Raw genomic sequence first — 14448 nt, forward strand, 5'->3', positions numbered from 1 at the left:
TGTTTAAGTGAAAGCCAACATCGTTCTGATGTGAGTGTTAGGTTTTGGAATATAGAGGGGTTTGTGTGGTGGCAAGTGCAGAGCATGGTGGAGAAGTGAGGGTGAGTAGACGAAAAAGAGAAGGGGAGGAGAACCTGGCAGTGCAGCAAGGAGGTGAAGAGGAAAGCCGATGAAGGAGGGGAGAGAAGGATAGCATGGCACAGTGGGGAGGTGGTGGAAGAGGGGAGAAGTAGTGCAGAGAGCAAGGAGGCAAAGTGGAGGAGAGGTGGTGAAGGGAAGAAAGATAAGGAAATGAGGAGCACACAGGTGAAGAGTAGAGGAGCACAAGAGAGACAACTGAGTGGAAGGAGGTGAAACGGAGGAAGAGAGGAGAGGAGAGGAGGAAAAGAGATAATGGAAGAAAGGAGGAGGAAACAAGCAGGGGTGTGGAATAAAGGAAGGAGAAGGGCGCTGCAGGAAACAAGATCCTGTGTACTGCCAAAGCTCATACAGTCATGGATTGAGACAGTGAAGACCATACATGCATATCTTGGAGACCTGCACATTGCCACCATTATATGTGCATTTCCCGAAAGACAACCCCCACCAGACAACCTATACCAGATCGGGGTACCTGGTAAGGCAGTCCAGAGGGACCAATGCATGATCCTGACAACTTCAGCAACGCCCAAGAAAGACCCATTGCAGCCCAAGAAAGAAGTGCCCAGCACTATAAATCCCAGAGATAGAGAGTGACTGTTTGCAACCAAGAAGGTGGACTCACATTTGGGGAAAGGGGAATTGAGAACCCTGGTTCTAATAGAAACCTAGAACACAAGAGGGTCTGCCCCTACTCTGTCTGGGACTAGGGCAACAAAGCTAAATACAACAAAGGTGTCCCGACAGGAAGAATGTGAGACTATTGACCGTGAGCTAAATCGCTCTATGTGAATTAATGGAAGTATTGGGTTATGTTATTTTGCATTGCTTACAAGTCCTTATGTTTGTTCTATATCCTATTTGAACAAGGCACACTGTGCTGTATCTCCAAAATGTATCAAATTCACGGTTATTAGATACAATTTCAATTAATCTGGCAAAGACAGACATACACAAATTATTGTACACATAATATGGTGCTGAATGCATGTGTCAAAAGAAAAAAGCATAGCAAAAAACAAAGCTTAAAGGCTGTACAAGGGTACATGGACAAAATTGTCATTCCATCCTGTAGGGAGCATTAGAACTGATACCATTCTCCGATGTAGTATGGATGGAGTGACCAATTCTCAGATGTAGCATGGATGGAATGACAATACATTTCAGTGCAAGAAACACATACTGTTAACAATCTCACTGGAGCATAGCATTTCTACGTTAGCATTCATCGACCACTGTGTTAGTCAGCTGGTTGTATTATGTGTATTAGATATTGGTAAATCTCTAGTTCAAGGAAACCTGGCTGACTTGTGAAACACTAAACTCATCCTTTGAGCTTAGTGAGAACCTGACCCCTGTTATGATGGTATAAAATAAGACCAAAGTGAACTTACCCATGGTCTCCAGTCATCAGATGTGACGGATTTCAAGGAGTAAAGGGTCCAGGTGGGGTCTCTAGGAACGACTTCACATTTGCATGCTTCAAGATCAAAGTACAATATCTAGGAACCAGGCACGGTGATTAAATTGAGCATCAGGAGCAATGTCACATTAGAGCACTGCCTGCATTGGGCATGTGGGACAATCATCATAGCGCACTAATTCAATTGGGATGCGTGGTTCAGTTTCAAATCCTGCTGGGATCACTTATGAGGGCCGAGGTGATATTGGTGTTTGTGTGGCTCTTCTCAAATGAATAAGTGTGATTCTATTCCTTTCTCTGAATCCTACTTGTGCATGGTCCAGGAGGTGGCTGGACTCTACGTTTTCCTTGATATGTATCTATGCATACCTTTCACATCAATAAACCTCGAAAGCTATGTTGGAGATTCGTCGTTAGTTGAGGGCTATTATGGATTTCCACTAGTGTTTTTAGGTTTAATGTAGACCATCTTAAAATATTCTGTACAGTTCCTGTTGCCTGTTTCATGAGTATGCAGTAGGGGCCTGATCTACTGGCAGGTCAGGCCTGCTGGTAGATCTGAGCCCCCACTGGCAAAATGCCAGTGCCGGTAATACCAGCAATTATTCTGCCATGTTTACCGGACTGTCAACCTGGTTGTGAGGCCCTTTGTCTCTTAATTGTGTGATGTAGTGTAAAATTAATTTGTACTGCATCATTTACTACTGTGGTTATCTCGAAGCAAGAAGGCTTGTCCACAGTGCGTATTATGCCCACCCCTGCAGTAAACAGGTCGGTAGAGGTAAAAAGAGAAAAAGGAGGTGACAAATGTGTGTATCTCCTATTTGAATGTATTCTTCTTCTGGTTGTCTCCCCTCTCTCACACCTAATTGCATGTATGTTAGGTCCCAGATTATTAAAAAACCAGGATAGTCCAACTAAAAATACTATATGACCGTGCCTATGGAGGGAGTAACCCTAGGGAAGGATCTAATCGTATCCGTCTAAGCAACTGGGTTTGCCTTAGCCGCGGTGGTGCTGCAGTGTCGGTGAGATGCGCCATCATCCGGCATGGTCAATGGACCTGTTCGAGAGCAGGGGCTGGAGAGCAAGGATTACTAATGGTGGTCAGACAGTGCCTGAAGCCTGTGGGCAAAACACAGAGGAGCTGTGCAGTTTGCAGTATGAGATTTTACATTAGTGTGAGAGGGGTCGGGAAGGAATCCTTTGAGGCATCTTCAGTGTAGTTGAGCGAGGTCATGATCCTGCTAGAGTTTAAATAAATGTGAAATGGCACACTAGCATTTTAAAGCTGTGAATCCTGTCAAGCCAATCTCATGAAGACAGAAGAAAGCTCTCCAATTCCTGTATGCCGATTCAACCGGCGATAATCCACCCATTCAACACAAAAGTCCACATGTTCCCCAAAAACCGGGGCAGGCATTTGAATGTAAAAACATCTTTGAATGGCAGGACAGAGAGGGCAATACCGGGACAGTACCAGCCAAACCATGACTGGAGACCCTAATATATCTTGCTCGGCTGGTTGTGAGTGAGTGTGTGTGTGTGTGTGTGTGTGTTTAGCGCGAGAGAGAAAGAGCAAGATAGTGTGCATACCTCTCTTGGGTGTGTGTGTATGTATGTATGTGTATGTGTGTGTTTGGTAGAGGGATGATGTTTATGTATGCTGGTTCCTTTGTTGTGTGTAGGGGACACTTTGGATGAAGTGTGTGTTTGGGTGTTCTGGTTTTGTAGGTGTGACAACTGGTTTTCGGTGTGAATCTCCTTGTTGTGTTTGTGTCGGTGTGTGTGTGTAGTTTCAATGTTTTTTGTGTCTCCTGATTGCATGTTTTTATATTTATCTAATGGTGTTGGGTGGGTTGGCTGAATTCATCACTCTGTGGATATCTTCGTATTTGTGTGTGTCTCTAGTTGAATGTGTGCACTTTCCTGATAGTAGGAGGGCATGTGTATATGTGCTTTTGTTTGTTGGCATTGTGTGTGGGTCTCTTGTTTGGGTCTGGGGGCCTTCTGGTTTTGTATGTTCTTTGGCTACGGGTCTCCTGAATCTGTGTGTTTTATATATCTCCTGGTTGTGTGGGTTTCAGCCACAAGGGTGCATTTGTGTCCTTAGAGTGTTTGTGTGTCCCATTTTTGTATGTGGAAGTGGCAGTCTCCTTGCTGTGTTTTGTGTATCTTTACAGGTTGTGTGTGTACTGGTGTGTCTGTTTTTGGGGGTAAGGGTGTCGCCACAGTGAGTGTGCTTCCTAATTCTGTGTAGAGAGGCATCTCCTGTTCCCATGTGGGGGAGAGGTCTCCTTATTGTTGGTCTCCTAGTTTTGTGTGTGTCTGGTTCTGTGAGTGAATGAGGCAGTCACCTAGTTGCATGTGTCTGCTGGTTGTGTTTGCAAATTCACTGATGTGTGTTTGGCGGTCTCTTGGTGTGTGTATGAGAGTCTCCTCATCTGATTGCATGGATGTCTTGGCTCTCTGTGTAGGGTTGCCTCGAATGTGGTTTGTGGGGGATGACACATGTCTCCTGGGTTTATGTGTTTTAATTCTGGTTCTCTTTAGATGAGTGTTTCCTATGTGTTTTGGGGCACTATTCCGGGTTGTCTACAGGGGCATCCTGATTTTGTATATAATTCTGGATGTCTTTGTTTTGACTGATGGGTTTTGTTTGTGTGGTTGTGTGCACATGTCTCCTTGTCATGGCTGTCTCTCCCAGTATGTTTGTGTGCTCTCACCCTTTGTTGCTTGTGTCTAAAATAAGTGTGTGTGTTTTTGTGTGTGTGATATGATTTAGAAATAATTCAGATGCTACAAGCTGACCTATATATGTTTCATTAGGACACATGATTAATTGTTTAATCTTCTCCTTAAAGAAGAGAACTGCGAGATGTATTTTTATAAATTTACAAGATGATTAAATGAATCTCAACTTTTTTTTGTACCATTGAGTTACTCCCATTGCTGTAGTATGTTCGCTTTCTATGGGGAACCTAATTTGTTAATGGATATTCTGCCCCGGTTCCCACTGGAGTAGTACAGATGTGCACCCTTATCCCCATTAGACTGTGTATTTAATTCTGATGGCCCAGCCAATCGGACTGCACACAACATTCTGGCCTCCTCATTGCTCTGCCTTTTCTGCCATAGAAATTTCGCCCATCTCCAGTGATGACAATGACGAAGCATGATGAGATGCAAGAGCTGAGGAAGTCATTTATAGGCACCAGTGCTGGCACTCGTATAGGTTCACAGGTTCTAAGTGATACAAAATAGATGAAGGCTAGAGCGTGAAGGGTTCCAGCGCGATAAGTTAATAGATCACCTCACCTGTAATGTCCTTATGTATGTTGAGGTATTTGCCTCGTCCCCTTTCCATGTTGGTGAATGGTTGAAGGCACAGGGTTTTGGTCACGTGCCAAGGCAGGGTTACCGCCAGAAAGTTCTGTTGTGATTAGAGAATAAGAGACAACAACCCTACGTCCCGTCTATGTCTTCGTTGCCTGAATGATATTATTGAAAGTGCTACAGATAGAACACTGGCAACAAGGTTCTTTCGTTCCTTATTCGTGCCGCAGAAGTGAGAATCTTATTTTCACGTGCAACTACACTAGTCATGCATATGCAAAGTGCCCTGCTCAGTGGAACGTCACCTCCGCACATATTGAGGTGTCTGCCTGTGTCGCAGGCATTTGGCGGCCAGCTCCCTGCTTTGATTACCGACCGCATCGCGGTCGAAGTGCGCGCAGAGGATGGCGCTGAATCCCTCCAACTGCTGAAGCCTGCCAATTCACATCTGCTGCTCACCGATCCAGAGCGCTGAAGCAATGTGACCCCACGGTGCCCGGCTGCCAGATCCTCATCTAATATCGTGCCTGCATCATTCGTGGACACATCGATGGGGCTACACAACATTTGACAAAAGGTGAGAGCTACCACGAGTTTGTCTCAAACACTTCCCAGCATGTCTGATGAGGAGTGTGTCGGCAGCTCCACAGCTCAGTCTACATTGTCCCTCTCCCCAAATCTGCGGAACAGAGAGGAGGGAAGCCAGGAATCTCTTCAATTACAGGTGTTCCTACCTTTTGATATGTCTGGCACCACGCTGGAACAGGTGGCTAAAAGAACATTTATATTGATGCTACAGGAGTTCGAGAGGAGCGCCATCTACGAGGGATACTAATGCCTTCCCTATGACCAGTAGTAAGGGAGATTGTATAAATGCCTGAAAGCACCACTATCCCGTTCCAAGTTATCATTGACTCAGTGAATACCTACTTTGCCCCGTTAAGAAATGTAGACCATGAAAGATATTTTACACACATCCATGCTGGAAAAAGGCAAAAACAGTAGACAGTTATGTCATGAGATTACGCAAGAGGGTCAAATATTATGACTTTGAACACTCTTCGACAGATGAAGCATTAAAATCACACGTAATTGCTGGCTGTGAGTCGGCTGAACTTCATAAAAAACAACTGCAAAAGACCAGATCCCTGGAAGAAATCCTGGTGCTTGCAACAGCTGACGTGGCACTCTCGATACAAGGTGAGTCTATGGGTAACATCAAAATCACTGGATCTCCTACTGCATGGCCCGTCTCGCAAATGCGGTCATCTGAAAAGTCTGCCAATGAAGAGCAACGCAAATGTTATCGATGTGGATATATTTTTCGTCATGTAGGTCCTTATCCAGCAATTCGACACTCCTGTGATGGGTGCAGAGGTGAAAACCATTAATCAAGCAGTGTGCAAAAATATAAAATATATTCAAGGGGCGGCTGACCGCATGGAGCCAACCAGGACCACTGAAGGTTCCCAATCCAATAAGTGGAGATCTCCCACTAGCAGGCGAAAATGTTACACAAGTAGGCATTCAGGGTCACCTTGCAGGATCAGGCAGCAGCCAGACAGAAGGGTGTAGAAGGAAAACCAAATGGCCGCTGAATATAGCCCAACATTGTTGCTACAAGTAAATGGCAATGCTCGAGAATTCTTAATTGACATGGTAGCTACAGTTAATGTGATCAATGAGCATGCCTACAGAGGACTCAGTCATAATGGAACACTCCAACCTGCAGAAATAGACATTTACCCCTGTGGTGCCGACACGCCATTAGAGTGCAAGGGCATGTTCAAGGCCACATGCTCCTACAAGGACAAATAATCAAAACTAGCCATATATGTGGTAAAAGGCAAAGTACCGGGAGGCAGTATTCTTAGTTTCAAGTCAGCCATGCAAATGGGGCTGGTTCACGTAATGGACCAGATTATGATGGCATATACCACTGATCCCAAGGATATGATAGTCAAAATATTCTGCGCGCTGTTCACAGGTTTGGGAAAACAGATCGTATGACACATCAATCTGGACATTAAACCCGTTGCACAAAATTATCGAGGGATTCCACTAAACATTCAAAAACAAGTAGAAGATGAAATTCAATTGCTCCTCAGTAAAGACATCATTGAGCACATGACAGGACCCACACCATGGGTGTCTCCCTTGTCCCAGCACCAAAGAAAGAAAACAGAGGAAATATCCGCATGTGTAGATATGAGGGCCCCAAATATGGCCATTGAGAGACAAAGACACCTTTCTCCCAGGATGACTGACATGATGCATCTGCTGCACAGGTCAGAGGTCTTTTCCAAATTAGATTTTAACAAAGGATACCATTAACTTGACCGAAATCATGAATCTTGAGTATATTACCACATTTACTACACATTTTTATTTATTTCAGTATAAAAGACTTTGCTTTGGAGTCTCATCTGCAGCTAAGATTTTTTTAAATGAGATAAACCAAGTGTTTAAGCATATACAACAATGTCTGAACTACGGTGACATCCTGGTCTTCATGGCATTGCATGAGGCACATGATGACACATTGCGTTGAGTATGCATGGTACTGGAGGATGGCAATTTAACATTGAATGTCGCGAAATTAGAATTTTAGCAATTCAAAACTGACACTTTTCGGTCATATTTTCTCAAAGGATGGTTTACAACCTGACCCAGACAAAGTACAAGACCTCATTGCCGCACCAATGCCCACATCGATGTCTGCTGTACAATCTTTTCTGGGCATGGGCAGTTATTGCACAGGGTATATATAAGACTTTGCATCTGTGACCACGCCTCTATTACTTCTCACTGGAAAAGGGCTAGCATTTGCATGGTCTAGGGAGTGCGAGGAAGCATTCCAAGAAATAAAAACTCATCTCGTCTGCTTCCTGCATGGCCTATTCTAACCCGGACTTAGAGGCAGAATTAACCGTTGAGGCAAGCCTGTGTGACTAGGTGCTATTCTGGCTCAATTCAAGCAGGGCTCTTCTTCGCCCCGCCGAATTGTAGCATATGCAAGCCGCAGCATAATGTGCTTTTTTCCTAACATGAAAAAGAAAGACTTGCAGTAGTCTGGGCATGTGAACACTATAATTTATATCTTTATGACCAGAAATGTACCATAATCACAGATCACCAGGAACTTACGACTATTTACGGCAAGCCAAATGCCAAGACGCCTTCATGCATAGCGCGCTGGGGGCATTGACAACAAGAATACTCCTTTGAAATTATTCACTGACCAGGGAAAGACAATAATCAAGCAGACATCTTGTTCCTGCCTGTAAAAGAAGAGACCCGATCAACCAAGGCAGATATTAACTACATCGTAAGCAGTGCCCTGCCCAAGTCGTTAACCATTCCTGAAATTCTCAAAAATATACAACAAGATTCAGTGTTAATGTGTGTCAAGGACATTGTATCATCAGGGAGGTGGCATGAATCATAGAGACGTGAAGAGACTGAAGGTGAACGAAAGCTACTAAAGACATTTCATTTACTGAAGCAGGTGCTGTCTTTCACTCCACAAAGTCTGTTATTTATTGTTTGCTTGTTAGGAGCTTATACAGCAAGTAAAATACCTTTTTAAAGCACCCACAGGCCGAGGGGAGGGAACGAGGGAGTGAAATACATTACAAAACACAATAATTAATAAGAGCAGTGGGGGCAAAAGGAGGAAGGAACAAACAAACCTACTATGCCTTGTGAGTATTCAGAACGTGCAAGTGCAGCAAGAAAAAGGGCAGATGGCGTAAGTGCTGGGGAGTCTGGGCTCATGGGGGAGCACAGATGAAGTGCTTGGATCATTTAGTGCTACATGGCCAGGGGCCACATTAGGAGTAAGTGCAAACCTCCAAGGTGGAGGTTGTGCCAAGGCAAGTGCTGAGGGTAGACGGGAACTAGGCAGTTTAGATTTGGGAGGTCAGGGACCCCAAGGATGCATAAGGTGCCCCAGACACCAATCACAGCAACTGTGGGATTAGCAGAGAAGAGAAGAACGGAAGGAGGAGGTGAAGAGTCTAGAGGAGCTTCCGTAATGTAAGAAAGTCCTGCTCAAGGCGCAGAGGCAGGGGAAGGCTGTTCAATGGGAGGGTGCCAGCTCAGGAAAGCGATTGACCACCTACCCTCTGTTTAGCAAAGCGCTTTACACATAAAGAGTTGGTGCCAGTGGAACAAAGTGGTCTAGTGGGAGCGTATTTAGTAAGATAATGTTGAAGATCGTGTGGTACCCGGGCCCAGACAGCCTTGTGGATGATGCAGGGGGGTATGAATTTAAGTTTTAAAAAGAGCTGTGTGTCTGTGTAAAACTGGAAGTTGGAGGAGAAGGAGATGAGGCGTGCAAGCAGAGCAAGGTAGATGTAAAGAGCCAAGGGGAAGAGGATATAACTGTGGAGAACACCACAGGTGGAGAAGGAAGTAGGAGAGGAAAGGTGCCCCAGATGACTTGGGAAGAGCGGTCAGTAAGGATGAATATCAGCCAGTCCAGTGCCCGTTACGAGATACCAAGGGAATCGTGGAGCCTTTGTATGAGGATGGAATGGTTGACTGTGTCAAAGGCAGAGGAGAGATAGAGAAGGATGAGGACAGCAGGGGAGTTGGAGTGCAGAGATGCAAGCAGTTCTTCACAGGTGTTCAGAAGAGCAGTTTCCGTGCCTCTGGATGCTTGGAATACAGATTGATGGTTGTGGAGACCATCAACAAGTTCAGTGCGTGAGTGAGTTGGCACAATCCCAACTTCTCCACCAGCTTTGCCAGGAAGGGGGTGATGGAAATAGGGTGGTAGTTGGCAGTGCAGGTAGGGTCTGCTGAAGGTTTTTTTCAGGAGAGGGCGCACAAGCGAGTGCTTAAGGGAGGAGGGGAAAGATCCAGTATCAAAAGAGTGATTGCAGAAATCGGTGAGTGCAGGGGCAAGGGAGCCAATGTTATCCTTGATGGTTCTGTTTGAGCAAGGGGAAACCTGTTTAGAAGAGACCTCATGGAGCTGACAACTCTGGTAACTTCTTCAGGTGTGACAGGAGGAAGAAGGAGGGTGAGGGTGCACGGGAGACAAGGTGGTGAGGGAAGGGATCAGATGTAGGCTAGTAAGGAAGTTCTGGAAGTCCTGAGTTTTGGTGGCAAAGTTTGTGGCCAGCGCGATGCAGAGGGCTGGGGAAGGAACTGCACGGGTTAGCTAGTTCCCTGCAGATCTAGAAAAGTTCTGCTGTGTTGATGCACCAGAGACCTGTGCCTGAATGTGGGCTCTTTTCTCTACCAAGCGACCACTACAAGCAAAGGTACGGTTCCCTCAAATTGACACCAAAATACAGAAGATGCTAGAGAACTGTCACATGCAAGGCAGTAGCACCGCGCACATTCCCTGAACCGCTGAAGATGACACCCATGCCATTAAAAGTGTGGGACGAAGTAGCGGTTGACATGTTTGGACCTTTTGCAAACGGGAAAGCGGTATTGGTGATCATGTACGAAATATCTCGATTTCCTGAAGTACATTTAGTTCAATCAACAGCGGCCCATGCTGTCATTTTGGCACTTGACAAGACATTTGCAGACTATGGCATTCCAACCACAGTAAAATCTGACAATGGCCTACCTTTCAGTGGACATGACTTTGCAATGTTTGCTGGACATCTAGGTTTCCAACATCAGAGGGTCACACCCTTGTGGCCTCAGGCTAATGGCACTGTCAAAAGGCTCATGGCCAATCTGAAAAGCACCCTACAAGTGTGCGACATCACAAAAGGATAATTCATGCAAGCTATTTGTACTCTATTAAGAGACTATCGAAACACTCCCCACAGCTCAACAGGAGTGCGTCCTTCAGAACTAATGTTTGACAGGGTCATAAAAACCACACTTCTGCAGGCTCTGAGGTCTGTGTCCATTTCGAATGCAGAATCAAGAGCTCGAAGCAAGGACGAGGCAAGCAATGCAAAAATGGAAGAGTTATGCTGACAGACAGAGAAGGGCCACAAAGCCATAATTGCAAGTAGGGGGATCTGGTTCTAGTACGCCAACTGCAAGGGTGAAGAGGTGTCTGCATTTAACCCTGTGCCTCTGACTGACCGCCATCAAGGACTCCATTGTGTCAGCTGAGAGCCTGTGTGGTAAAATCACCAGAAACTCATCTTTCTTCAAAAGATTGGGAAGCGACGCGTCTGGTGGAGAGGAACATGCTAGCACAGTGAACTCTCCAGACAGCTGCTCTGACTACATGGATGATGACAGACACTGATGACGGTGCCAGTGAGAGCGAAGAACGCATTCTGGTGACTCCAAGCCCATCAAAGAGGGCTGTGCAAAGACCCACTAGACGGATTGAAGAGATGGAGTAATTTGGGTATGCATCATTATAATTGGGGGGGGGGGATGTAATGTCCTCTGTTTGTTTGTAGAGGCATCCGCCTCGTCCCCTTTCCATGTTGGTGAATGGTTGAAGGCACTGGGGTTTGGTCACGTGCCAAGGTGGGGTTATCGCCAGAAAAGTTCAGTTGTGATTAGAGAATAAAGTGACAACAACCCTACATCATGTCTCCGTCTTCATTGCCTGAATGATACTATTGAAAGTGCTGCAGATATAACACTGGCTGGATAACTGCTTGCAATATATTGCTGTTTGTGTGCCCCTGCTGGGATTCATATTGCTCGATCATTGGATTACTCCTTTCTGCATGTCTATCCAATATAGAAGGGTAGGTCTTCGTTTTGTTTATATATAGGCACATTAATGACAAGAGAATTAAACTATCTTTCCTATCCTCAATCTCTGCCATCAAATTATTGCTCGGATTACCATTTATGCTCTTTTGTTGCACTCACATTTGTTGCATTTTTAGACAAATGTTTCTTTCCAGTGGTGGAATTGGGGAGCTATAATAATGTTTTTGTGAACTCTAAATTACTGAGAAGAATTCAATAATAAATATATCTGGGGTTGACTCTACATTGTGTGTGCTGTGTTCCTCATAGCTTGCCCCTTGACTTCCGCTATGAATTTAGATAATTCCTGAAGACCCACATGAAATGAAAAATATTAGATAGTATGAGGCATAATTCATGTTTTGTCTTCCCCAGTGCCAAGATAGTTTGTTCATTTTCAGGGAAGTTGCTGATATGATAACCTAAGAACTACAAGGGAATTATGGATGCCCCACTTGTGTATAAATGTTTCAGGCAGGGTGCGCACAATGTGGATCCTGTTTGTGTCTTGACCTTTGCACCAGCGAGAGCTTTGCCAAGCAATCTTTGTGCAAGGATGTTCAGAGTTCAGGTGTCACACACTAAAACTGTATCCTCTCTCCTACCAGTACAGGGTTATTGATGTCCTCACAGTCAGGGCTGGACTGGGAACTAAAAGAGGCCCTGGAAATAATTACTGCGGACCAAAAGAGGCCCTGGAAATAAAGTTCAAAGTGGCCCCATATGACACATTTTCAGCAAGCCCAATTCTTTTCCTATGAGAACATTTGCAAATACCGCAGAAAAGAGGCCCAGGGTGCAGAGGCCCACCGGGAAATCTCCAGAGTTCCCTAAAGGCCAGTCCACCCCTGCTCACAGTACACTACAAATAACTTCACATGTCACATTTTGGCATCTGAGTGGATGCTGTGGGTCAGCTGCGGGGATGCTGTGGGACAGCCGTAGTGTTCACTCCTTTCCTCTAGAGGACAAACCATGATATAGTTGCACTTATTACTTCCACCGCCACGTAGGCAGAGTGTGTCATATCTGAAGCTTTCCCTTCTTCAACACTAGCGGAAACTCTGTGGCATCCCTGCGGACCTTTTAGCTCCTACCACTAGATGACAGACCATGATAGATCAAGAGTACTCCATGTTTCTGCAGTCCACCATTCCTGCCATAAATCACAGCCCATAGCATATCTGCAGTTATTGCCACTAGAGGGCACATCATGACATCTCATGACTCTAGTAGCATAACTGGAATGTTCAGTCATTGCCACGCAATGATAGTGCAGTTCTTAGTAATAGCTCCTAGAGGACAGTCTATGCCATAAATCCAGTCTTGCTCCTTGCACAGCTGTTGGTATCAATGTTCCTGGTATCTGAATTCTGAATGGCAGCATCAGTTAGCATTGTGTGTTGAATTAAATGTTTTCTTTATCATTTGTTCCAGAGCTCTCTAAATCAATAAAAGGGCAGCAAAGAAATGGAGGGTCAGTTTTCTGGAGCTGGCTATCAAGACCCAAGCTGTCCATGGAACCAGAGCTGTGAGTACAACTACTTTTCCTATGAGGAGGGGAGCGAGGTGAAGCCCGCCAACCAGGCTTTCTTCACGGCTAGACTCTTCATTGGACTGGTGCTTGTGTGCGTGATGATGGTTTGCGGCATTGGTAACCTCATATTCCTTACCACACTGCTCTGCTACAGAAAGCGGTGGAATGTCACCAACCTACTGATTGCCAACCTGGCCATCTCTGACTTCATTGTGGCCATAGTCTGTTGCCCCTTTGAGATGGACTACTATGTGGTGCGGCAGCAGTCCTGGGCTTTTGGCAATGCCCTGTGTGCAGCAGTCACCTATGTGCGCACAGTGTCCCTCTACGTCTCCACCAATGCCCTGCTCGCCATTGCAGTGGACCGGTGAGTGTTTGACAAGTTCAGGAGGTCATGGGGGGATGGGCCGAGGGAACAGGACAGGCACTGCATGTAGCAATGGATAACTCTTGGTAAATCACACAGGACAATGTTATGTGTCTCGGTTGGGTCCTCTATGCATGGTCCTATCCTATCATAAGGTAACATGCTTATCAAGGAGTGGAGAGCCTGTTTATTGTTTCTCCTATGAGAGCAGCGTGGATTAATACCTCCCTGAAAAATAATCTCCAAAAGTTAATTCGAGGGAGAATCTTCAAGGCAGCTTTACGTGGTCCAAGGACACTTGAATTGAATTTGAATTGATTGTTTATTTGGATAGCGCCTATACACAATGTGTTTCAAAGCGCTTCAAGGAAGGAGGGAACATGGGAAAATACAGTTGCATTCTTACAAGTCCTTGAAACAATTCAGAATGTGAAAAATAACTATCCTAATCAGCCTGGCAACATTTCAGATAGTGCAAGGAACAATAAAGGAGGCGGGGAGGGGGTAATGAGACAAAACAAGCGGTTACATTACCATTCCTGATGACAATTGATGAAGTGCCAGAAAATTAACAAGAGGAGGAGGGGGGTCGTGGTGGGGGGTATGGAGTGAAGGAGAAGGAGAGGAACAACACAAGCGACTAACATATTAGGTCTGAAGACGATTCAGAATAGTGCTGGAGGGGGAAGTGGGAGGAAAAGACAAGGAGGGAAGGTGGGGGAGAGACAAACCAGCTGCTATCACGGAGGTCACGAGACAAATGATAGAGTAAGTGCTAATGGACAATAAGAGGGAGGGGAGGAGGAGAGGGAAGGTGGATGAAAAGACAGGCGGCTACAATTACTATGCCTGACGGTAATTGAGGTAGTGCCAGAATTTAACAAGAGGAGGAGAGGGCATGTGGATGAGAAATACAGGCAGCTACAATTACTATGCCTGACGGCAATTGAA

The 14448-nt window shown here is 45.4% G+C and overlaps 1 protein-coding gene across 1 annotated transcript in view; it reads left to right on the top strand.

Annotated features, from left to right (window-relative positions):
* LOC138567822 (prokineticin receptor 2-like) overlaps positions 1-14448 on the top strand; it is a 235193-nt gene that overhangs the window by 46925 nt on the left and 173820 nt on the right. Inside the window, exon 4 of the mRNA XM_069646319.1 lies at positions 13052-13497. Within this exon, the coding sequence (XP_069502420.1) occupies positions 13052-13497 (446 nt within the window). The remainder of the gene's footprint in view (positions 1-13051; positions 13498-14448) is intronic.

Source organism: Ambystoma mexicanum, chromosome 2p, assembly GCF_040938575.1.
Source record: "Ambystoma mexicanum isolate Mex_15411 chromosome 2p, UKY_AmexF1_1, whole genome shotgun sequence".
In the NCBI taxonomy this organism is placed as follows: Eukaryota; Metazoa; Chordata; class Amphibia; order Caudata; family Ambystomatidae; genus Ambystoma; species Ambystoma mexicanum.